Raw genomic sequence first — 11,616 nt, forward strand, 5'->3', positions numbered from 1 at the left:
AGATAAAAGTGGAAAACAAGACAACAATAGTTTAGATGCTCCAAAATCCACGTTTGTGATTTTATTATCCTCCCCAACAAGGTATACAAAGTCGTTGGACTTGGTTGTGTCTTGGATGTCCATCCATCTCTCACAGCACACGAGGACTTTGTTCTCCTCTTCCACCAATAAACTTGTTAGATGGCAAAATAGAACCTGAGGGGAATCCACTACTAATAGTTTGCTCCACGACGCCACTTCGGTCTCATCATTTCTTGCCCATACCTCTATTTGTGATGTCCGTCTACGTCGTCGTAACACAGAAAGCTTCTGCTCTTTAACAAGAGAAAGAGATACATAATTATATGGATTGCGACACTGATAGGGAAGACAAAGACTTCGAAATCTCTCGGTTTGGTAGTCAAAACTGACTAAGAATATACCCTTGTCAAACTCGTTGATAATATCCCCCGCAAACCAGTAAGTCTTTCCTCTCAAAGACACGCCGTACTCAGTGTCTACTAACTGACGGTCAATATTGACATCAAGAGTCCTCCATAAGTTAGACTTAATCTCACAGATTTCAAATTTTTGATTGTCTATTTCACCCCCGTCATAACGCTCGTGTAGCTAGTATTGCCGCAGTTACTGTCTTGGTAGGGTCCAAGACTATAGGTGTCGCTTTGCCTGTATGGATATCTCGGTTGGTTCCACTTGGTTTGGCCAGTACAGGGGTTCCAAACCACGATTCTAGTCTCTTATTTGATGGTACATAGCAACAAGCCATCACAGTGAAACACTTGAGATATATCGAGTATAGCTGAATTAGAAGAACGCTGCTTATCGAATAGGCTAAGCTCACCTTCAAACTCGGCAGATGGCATTCCACGTAGATGGACATTCAACGAAAAAATCCTGAACTCCTTGGTCAACATGAGAACAAAACTCTTCTTTTTGGCTTTCTCAAAGTGATTTCTTGCAAATCTACTATCCTTGAATAAACGGTTCCAACGTTTGCAAGTACTTCGTAACCGTCTTAGAGATAGGGCCGGAACGCGACAGAGTATCTCCTCCTCTACCAAATCCTGTGGAAGTTGTGACATACTCATTGCCATCGTTCAATGGTGAATGGTGAATACATTTTTATGGCGTATTTCATGTTTATGTAAATGGAAACTCTTTCCATTTAGTTGATACAAAAAAAAACGAAAACTGAAAAAATCATTTTTTTTTTGTTTTCTACACGGAATTAAATCATCGATGCTGCCTATTTATTTATTTATTTGAGAAGAATGATAAAATAGTGGAAATTTAACATATAATGTATATATATTTGATCAAATATTTCCAGTTCTGCCACACATATATATATATCTATAATATTATTTGAGAAGTCAGTTTTCTTTGTGTCGTTCTCATATTAACTCTCACGATGGTTAATTACATTGATACCCTTAATGAATTAAAAATATTAAATACTATTATTTTTTTATTTAGCTTCCTTTTAAAAAAATTCCAAAAATATAATAAAAAGGAAATTTTTAATAAAGTTAAAAAAATGAATTGAAAAACGAAAAGATATGTACATATAATATGATTTTATAAAAAAGGAAAGTTCACAAAACAGTAATACTACATTTAAAAAATATTTTTAAATGAAATAAAATATACTTTTGAAGCAATAAAATATTTTCTTTATATCTATATTTTCTTAGAAGGAAAATATAAATTTGTATATAATGTGATTTCATTAAAAACAATTTACACAGATAATCTTGATATTAGAAAAAGAAATAATATTTATTTTAAAACATAATTTTAAACAATACAAAAAAAAAATTCAAAGTAATAGAAATATTTTTATATATCTATCTATTTTCTTAGATGACTACATAAAATAATTAAGAATCATAAACTGATATTGTTTAATTGACTAAAAATAGTTTATAATTAGTATTATTGAAGTGTTTTATTTATTTTTCATATATTTAGTTGACTATAATATCTTCCAATGACAGCAAACAAAGTATCGATAAATTATATTTTACTTATATAATATTATTTGCAAATGCAATCACAATTTTGATTACAGCTTATTTTTAAGAGATATTAAAAACTAAAAAAATATTTAAAAATAAAAATTATTTGAAAAAATAGTTAGAAAATAGTTTAATGAGGTAGATATATTATATTTTATCATTATTAAAGTTATTTGTTTTCTTAATATTAAATTTTCTTTTAAATTTTATGTTTTTATGTTTGTGGAACTTTAATATAACCATAATCAAAATACTATTTTTAAAATTATTTAAAATAAATTTCAGTTTCCATTCAATAAATCAAAGACATAAAGTTATTTAGAATTTATAAAATATTTTAATTATTGTAAATATTAATATATGCTCATGAGCTTCCAAAAATGTATCACTTACTTATTATTTTTTTTTGATGAAATGTTAAATTTATTGATCAACTTTAAAGGAATATATGTACAAAGAATGAGTTTTTAGACTACTAAAGGCTACTGCATATAACTCTAGACTATAGATGAGCACTAAACCATCTCTGCATCAGTCCATATAGCTTTTGATTCGAGCGGTAGTTTGTAGCAGTAATCCTATTCCTTATTGACTTATCAATTAGCCGAGCATTGTCTAGTACGATGACCTGTAGCTAGTCTGTCTCTAATGGCCAACCAGGTTATAAATGCATAGCGAGGAACTCCTTGGGGAAACCAGATTAGCTTGCTCCACCTTACTTCCTCCTTTCGCCCACGTAGCTGTTGCCAGACCTCCGACGCTATAAACACATCTTTATAGTTATCTTCTCCATACTTCCACAACACACCATCAGACACTGCTGATAGAGATAGCGGAAGGCCGGAGACACTCAGAACTACATCTCTAATGTGTGGATCACGACAGCTTCTAAACCTCCACACACCATCACGCATGACCTCGCAGATTTTTGACTCCCTTGCTATACCAAGCTTTTGCGTACCGACCTCTCATGTGATCTCAATCAGGCGGCCTAGTGGGTGCCATATATCAGTCCAGAACCTCACACTGCATCCATCCTTAATATCCATTCTTAGAAAGCCTTTCACCAAAGGTTTAAGACGCAACAGTTTCCTCCAAACCCATGATCCCAGCCCTGTATCCTTTGCATCCCAGAATGTCTCCCCTCTCAAAAGATATTTCTTCACCCAGTCTCCCCACAGAGAAGAGGTGCACGAGAACAACCTCCAAATAAGCTTTAGCATGAGCACAGTACTAACTTCACGCACCCGTCGTATACCCAAACCACCTTCTGCATACGGGTAGCACACTTCTTCCCAGGCGATTTTGGCCTTGGAGGAATCATGGGGCGAGCCACTCCATAGGAAAGCCGAGCACATACTTTCTATTTCCTCAATACATGCTTGAGGAAGGCAGAAAGCAGCACACCAAAAGTTGGTCATACTCGCAATTACTGACTTAATGAGCTGAAGCCTACCTGCGTAGGAAAGAGCTTTACTTGTCCAGGAGAGGAAGCGTTTCCTAACCTTTGATATTAAAGGCTCATAATCATTCTTAGACATGATTTTAGAGGTGAGAGGAAGGCCCAAATACTTAATAGGCAATGCAGAGATCAACAGCCCCACCACTGCTGCTTCATTTTCCAAAGCATGTTTCTCCCGGCCAGCTGCAAACACCGTAGACTTTGCGATGTTGATTCTCAGCCCTGATAAATCCCCGAACTGCTGGAAGACAGAGAGAGTGTGACGAAGTGATGAGGGTGAGCCATTTGTGAACACAACAATGTCGTCCGCAAAACTCAGATGGGACAAATTCACATCTTTACACTGAGGATGATAGCCAATAAGATCTTCCCCGGCCGCCTTGTTTAGAAGCTTCGATAGCACATTACTAATGATGACGTAGAGATATGGAGACAATGAGCATCCCTGTCTAATCCCCCTGCTACTGGAAAAGAAGCCCTCAAGCTCCCCATTTACGGAGACCGAGAACGCCGCTGTGTCGATACAACGCATAATCCAGGCAACAAACATATCCGGGTACCGCATGGCACGCAGAGTATCTTCAATGAACGACCAACTAACTGTGTCAAAAGCTTTAGATATGTCCAGTTTTATTGTTGCGCGAGATGAGATCGATGGCTTATGGTAGTCCTTGACAAGCTCAGTAGCTAGTAGGACGTTCTCCAGTAGCAGTCGTCCCTCTACAAAAGCACACTGGTTTAGCTCAATGGCTTCCGGAAGCGTAGCTTTGAGCCTGGTTGCAATTATCTTGGATATGACTTTGTAGATTACATTGCAACATGCAATCGGCCTGAATTCGGACATCCTCTCAGCTTCAGTAGTTTTCGGCACAAGAGAGAGAAGTGTGGCATTAATGCTACGAGGCATAAAACCATATATGAAGAAAGACTGCACAGCTGTTACAAAATCTTTCTCTATCACGAACCAAGCAGCCTTATAGAACTCCACTGGGTAACCATCAGGCCCAGGTGCCTTGTTACTTGGCATGGAAAACAGTACCTCTTTAATCTCTGCTGCTCGGATTGGTTCCATAAGCTTACGAGCATCCTCAGTGGAGCAATGATGGCCTATAAGCTCTGAAAGATCCTCTTGGGACATCCGGGAGCTGCTGTGTGGAGATCCATTTAAAAAAGACTCAAAATGTGTGGCTGCTTCTTTCTTAATATCGGGGAGGGATGTTAGGATCCTACCATCCTCAGCAATAATCCTCCTGATGGTATTCTTCACATTCCTACTCTGCGTGACTCTATGGAAGAAACGCGAGTTTCTGTCTCCCAACCCCAGCCACTGCACTCTCGACTTTTGGTAGAAAAAGTGCTCCTCTATACCAGAAATATGGTGCCAATGTTCCCACGCATCCGAAGCTGCTTCAAACGAGGACGTATCTGGATTCTGCATCGCTGCTGTTTGCTTAACACACAAATCTTCATAAGCTGCTTTCACACGACCAGGTAGATCGCCAAACAGATCTCTATTGAGGCTTCTCATCTCGAACTTTAGGGACTTAAGTTTCTCATGAAACATACGGAGAGCTGATCGAGAGTGGAAGATGGAAGCAGTCTCATTCCAAACCCGAGCCACGACATCAAGGAAACGAGGGTGCGTGGCAACATGATTGAAGAACTTGAACGGCTTCATATTTCCAGGGGGAACTTCACGGATTTGCGTGTGCATACGCATGTGGTCCGATACCCCACCAGACTCAAAAGTTGCATAAGAAAGTGGAAACGCAATAGTCCAGCAACTGTTCACTAAAACTCGATCCAGCTTCCTGCTAATAGGATTATCATCTTGACAATTCGTCCAAGTAAAAGAAGGACCAACTTCGGCTAAGTCCATCAAGTCGCACGACTGGACCACCTCTTGAAACTCGCGGATTACACTAAGACCAGGCTGAGTAGCTAGTGCCTTAGAGTGCTCCTGCACGGATAGAGCGACATTGAAATCACCATGTATAATCCAAGGATTAGTAGTACCCGCCACTGCACTACTAACCCACTCCATCTCCTTCCAAAGTTGCCTTCTCTCAATAGCACAATTTGATGCATAGACAAAAGTGCACAAAAAAGTATCACCCGAACTCTTGTACTTTACCCATGCTGTAATCATCTGTGCACTGGTGAAAACATGGCACACCTCAACTTCATCAGACCAACACACCCGAATCCTTCCCAAACCATGATGAGAATAATTGTGTAAATATCCCCATCCTGGAAAAGTCAGATCAAACACCTTCTGGAAATTTCCAACCTTCACCTTTGTTTCTAACAGACATCCAATAGACAGCTTTGCAGCTCTAACCCATTGTCTGACTGCCTTTTGTTTGCGTGGCATATTGAACCCACGCATGTTCCAAGCGAAAATGGACGACATCAGAGCTTCCGGGTGGAAGCTTTCTTAACTTGATGAGGTCCCTTCTGATGTAGAGTCGCTGCTTGTACCATACTCCTTGAGTTAGCAAACACTTTCTTCAGACCTCTACCACGGTTACACTGAGAACTACCATGTCTCTGTAAGGTTATCAGAACAGATTCCGGAACCTCCTCACGTGAAACTGGAAACTCCTCAGTGTTATGAGCAACATGCTCTATTTCCTCTTTGCTTTCCTCCCCATTAACCGCAACATCTCTCCCCAACACTTCCTCATCTTCACTATCAATCTCACCCTCCTCGCGTAAATCTTGAAGCACATGGAACCCGTTTGGAGAAACACATTGAAATTGGTTTGTTCCTTCCCTAGCCTGTGACATAGCCACACTCAGGGGGGCAACCAAGTCCCCCTGGACTACTTCCACAGTCTCCTCCACATTACGCTCATCATGACCCAACACCTTGTGAGGCGAGACAGCCGATAAATTATCTTTTGCAGACAACAGCTCAAGCTCTGTCATCAGTGTAGACATGATCACTGCACCAGAAGCATCAGGGACATCTTTCGAGGAGAAACCCTCCAACACCACACTGTCACTTGGCGCCTCACCCCCCGTTCCCTTCCTGTTGGGGCTTAGGATTCGAATTCTTAATCCCCAGACAGTTCTGCTCATTGTGTCCCCACTTAGCACACACACTACACCGAGGAGGAAGCCAAGGGTAGGTGATGGAGACAAGGGTGTCAATGCCTTTTTGGTCTTTAAAACTGATCTTGCTTGGTAAAGGTTTGGTCAAATCTAGTTCCACCAAGACGCGAGCAACATCCAAACGTATACATCTTTCAGTGTGCGGATGGAGTTTAATGAACTTTCCTGCAGTGCGCGACAGGAAACTGAGCCCCTTTTTTGAATAAAGGTACCCTGGAACATTTGCTAAATCAACCCAAAGGGGCATCGCGGAGAGGTCCGGAGGAGAGCTTGCAGTCTCGGGAGTCCAAACCCCCACCATCAACGGAACCTCAGAAATATGCCAAAACTTCATCCTCAGAACTCTGCTTCTCGTTCCTGCATCCTCAATCCTGAACAAAACCGTTGTCTTTCCAATAAACTGAACATCAATCCTTGATTTCCTTCCTGGCTGGTCCCAAATCCGATTAACAGTAGTGTGAATCGTACCAATATGAGGCGTTTCATTCATAAAGTACCCTACCAAACAACACTTCCATAGGGGTTCAGAATCCTCCAGAAGCTCTGCAGGAATACCGACTGCGGCCACACCATCTTTCAGAACAAAATTAGGGTTCAGGGCCGGCCCCGCCGAGCTCTCCACAAGAACCGAAGAATAGGAAACCCTACCCCGATTCCCAACTGGGCCTGTCCCCACAGCCAAGGGAGGGCTGACGCGAGAGCGGTCATCGGGTGGATCTGGTTCAATCCCCTTCGCCGTTGCCTCGCTGAGCGCTGGTGGAGAAACGTTGTCGCCGTTGTCTCTCATTACGCTGTCGTCTCTCATTACGCTGTCGTCTCTTCTTCTTCATGTATCACATATATTCATATTGAGCATCACTTCTTCATGTATCACTTACTTATGTATGTAACTTCCTATTGAGCATCACTTTATTTTATAATTTTATTAAAAAAACATCAACATATAATTTGATAAATATTATGAAAATACATTCACATTTAAACGATAAATAAAATTGATTTTATTTGACTTAATTATAATAAAAATAATTATACTTCATTTTGAATTTGAATGAATATATGTAATTCAATATACTCACATTATGAATTACTCGACTAATCCAACTTATATCTAAAATCATATATTTAACTACGATAAAAATATATAATTTTATAAGAATAGTAATATATTTTATAAATATAAATCATAGGACAACTCATAACATATTAAAATAAAAATAAAATATTAACCAACTGTTAAAATTTAGTTCTTTTCTAAACTTTATATATAGGGCCGGGCCTGAGAATTACCGGCCCACAAGCAAAAAATTTTTTTTGGCCCTTTAATTTTAAAAAAACATGAAAAACAGTGTAAAGTGTAGGGAGGAGATTCGAACCCGGCCCCCGTTAGATAATATAATGCATCATTTCCGCTAGACCAAAGACCACCTTATGTATTTTTTGGCCCCTAAAATTAATAATCATAGTCCGGCCCTGAAGCACATGCTTTACCTGCCTTTATTCAGGCCCGGCCCTGTTTATATATATGCATGAGACTTCAGAATATTATCGTTACATTAATGGGGAATTTGCCAATTATGAATTACAACTTGATTTTAAATACAAACCTATACCCAAACTTGAATCAAATGGAAAACTAACCTAAAATTCTTGTGAAAATACAACCACCCTTGTGACCAAACAAAAATACATAAGCCATTTTTACGAATATAGCCTCAGTAAGTCGTCTGAGATGCTAGAAGTCTTCTAGACGACTTCCAAATAAGTCTTCTGGTGTAGCTGATCTTAAAAATATTTTATAAAATTTTAAAAAAATATTTTGATAAGCGAAAAATTAAAATCATATAATTATAAACAGTTTTAAGTGATATAAATTAAAATATAACAAAACTGAATTATTTTCAACATAGATGAGTGTAGGTAGTGAATCATGGTATTCTTTGGTCTAAGGTTTGGCAACATATGTTGTAGTATTGTATGTATTCTTAGGGTTAGATTTTGGAAAGCTTGAATATTTTTTTGAAAAATTAAATTTTTACCTGTAAGTGTTTATTTTTGTGTATAGCAAACACTTTTGAAGTTTAATTTGATTTTAAGAAGTGTTTAGTTAGTTAATTAAGTTTAGAGGTTATGTTTAGGGTCCAGACGACTTCCTTGGAAGTCGTCTGGTGAATAATTTTAGTTGGACGACTACATGTAACTCGTCCAAATATTCCCGCCTAAATTTTTTTTAAAAATTATTTTTCCACTTAAATAATTTAAACTAGACGACTTACTTGGCGAAGTCGTCTGGGAAGTCTTCTATTTTAGGTTCCCGCTAAAAATATTTTAATTTCCAGCTAAAAATATTAAATTCTTCTGGAAAGTCCTCTGAATCAAAAATATTTTAACCTAATTGGATTTTTTGTCTCCCTATATAAATAAAAATTTACACATTCTCTCTTCTCCTCTAAAAAGGCTCTACCAAAAATGTAATGTTCATCATTCTAAAACTCTTCAACCTCTCTCTAATATCTTTGAACTTATAAACACTAAGCTTTATATCAATTTATTATTTTTGTCTCATGTCTTTCTCACTAATTTATCTTGTTTTTGCAGGTTTTTTATCACATGATTCTCATCTTCCACTCATTTAAAGGTAGATCTATCAATTTTAGATATGTATTTTTGTGTATTCTATAAAGGTAGATTTATCTAATATTCCACTCATTTTCTCTGTTTTTAAGCCATTTGAACGTTTTTGGATATGCAGATTTTTCAGATCTGGATTTGGATATACAGGTTGGATATACATGTTTTTCAGATCTGGAAGACTTCTGGGACGACTTACCTTTTAGTCGTCTAAAATATAATGCGCTAGACGACTTCTAGAAAGTCTTCAAAGAAGTCCAAACGACTTCTAGGAAGTCATCTGGAAGACTTCCTAGAAGTCGTTTGGACTTCTTGGAAGTCTTCTGACGAAATCTCCCTTTCATAACAGATCTGAGTGTTTTGGTAAGTTTTTATGTCTGATTTTTCTTCATTTGGTAGCTTTCTGTTGTATAAAGGTCTTACTTTTTTCTCAAACTAAAACTCTCCAAACCCACTCTAACCTCTTTGACTTGAAAACACCATACTTTATATGAATTTTTCAGTTTTGTATCATGTCTTTCTCACTAATCTATATTTTCTTTTGCAGGTTTTTAATCAGTTGGTTCTCATCTTCCACTCATTTAAAGGTAGATCTATTAATTTTAGATACGTATTTTTGTGTGTTCTATAAAGGTAAATTTATATAATCTTCCACTCATTTTCTCTGTTTTTAGGCGATTTGAACATTTTTTAATATGCATGTTTTTCAGATCTGGATTTGATATGCAGGTTTTTCAGATTTGGAAGACTTCTGAGACGACTTACCTGTTAGTCGTCTAAAACATAATGCGCTAGACGACTTCCAGGAAGTCTTCCAGACGACTTCCAGGAAGTCTTCTGGATTTCCTGGAAGTCTTCTGACGAAGTCTTCTTCCATATCAAGTGGAGTCCATGCTTGTCTTTGTAGAGGAATGATCTATAATAGTTTTGTTTGTGGTCTGTTTTGTGATTTGCATGTCTACTCTTTTAGTTGTGAATTTTTCGTAAAATCAGTAATAATGTTTTCCAAGATGTAATACATGTGCTAACAATGTGTTTACACATTTACAAATCAATAAAATAATAGATTTCAATAGCCTTTCTCTTGTCTTTGGATATCTCATATGCAATAATAAACTCCAATGGCCTTCTTCTCATCTTAATAAACAGGAATGTTGGTAGCTTCATATTGATACAACATTTTAAGAAGCATTTTAACCTTTCTTCCAACACATAACAATAATTATCATTAGGGTCTATAACAATAATACTTAAGAGATGGAAACAAACAAGAGGAATTTGCTAAATATGACTCACAACTTGATTTTAACAAACAATAGTAACTAGTCAAAGCATATAACAATTCGAGACTACTTCCATGGAAGTCTCTGCATTGACCAGAAGACTTCCATGTAAGTCGTCTACAGCCAGACGTACTTCATGCGTTTTAGTTATCTCGAGCAAGTTCCGAACTTGTCTATCACTTGTAACATGAATAGGAAGAAGGTTTGGAACCATCTGTTGTAATGAGTAGGTTAACTCCACAGACTCTGTGTTCATGTCCAGGTTATAATCTTCTTGAGCCATTGCAACAAGATCAGCATGTGTTGAACCTTCACTCAAAAATAACAATCTCGCTTCTTTGAAATGATCAACCAAAAAATTCCAACATACATCTTTCAACAACCATTCCCCATACACTACATGTAACTGACGCATCATCTGAAAAAGTCAAAATAAAACACATTAGCAAACATAGAACAAAGAAAATGAAAGTTTATTAAAGATCGACACGGACGACTTCAATCTAAGTCTTCCAGACGACTAAAATATAAGTCGTCTGGTCAACGCAGAGGTTATTTTTGCAATTGACTTTGAAATCTATTATCTGAGACGACTGAAAAATAAGTCGTCTACTTTTGTTTGGTTAAAAAAAACTTCAAAAAACCTAGACGACTTACATTTCAGTCGTTATAGGTTAGTTTTGCGTTTGACTGGATTATTTCAGAAGTTTGACTTTCCTGGACAACTTTCATTTCAGTCGTCTGGTGAAGAATTGAAATATCAATATTTTATTAAAACTCGACGACTTACAATTAAGTCGTCATAGGTTAGTTTTGCAATTGAAAAATAAAACTTCAATATTTAATTATATATAGATGACTTACAATTCAGTCGTCCGCCCGACGACATACATGTAAGTCGTCCAGGATTTACGAGGTTTGACCAGAATCTCGGAATAAAATCGGACGACTGAATTGTAAGTTGTCTGGATATAATTAAATATTGAAGTTTTTTTTTCATGGCAAAACTAACCTACGACGACTTACATGTAAGTCGTAGAGTTTTAATAAAATATTGATATTTCAATTTTCCACCAGACGACTGAAAAATAAGTCGTCCAGGAAA

General features: G+C 37.4%; 1 protein-coding gene and 1 pseudogene across 1 annotated transcript; both read right to left on the bottom strand.

Moving 5' to 3' along the window:
• Positions 1-578: 578 nt before the first annotated feature.
• On the bottom strand, positions 579-1,088 carry LOC106336968 (annotated as a pseudogene).
• A 1,526-nt stretch (positions 1,089-2,614) lies between these two features.
• Positions 2,615-2,932, bottom strand: LOC106336978. The gene has a single exon (XM_013775985.1). The coding sequence runs from the start codon at positions 2,930-2,932 to the stop codon at positions 2,615-2,617; it is 318 nt and encodes a 105-aa protein (XP_013631439.1).
• Between the last annotated feature and the right edge of the window lie 8,684 nt (positions 2,933-11,616).

The sequence above is a fragment of the Brassica oleracea genome, chromosome C1, assembly GCF_000695525.1.
Source record: "Brassica oleracea var. oleracea cultivar TO1000 chromosome C1, BOL, whole genome shotgun sequence".
Lineage (NCBI taxonomy): Eukaryota > Viridiplantae > Streptophyta > Magnoliopsida > Brassicales > Brassicaceae > Brassica > Brassica oleracea.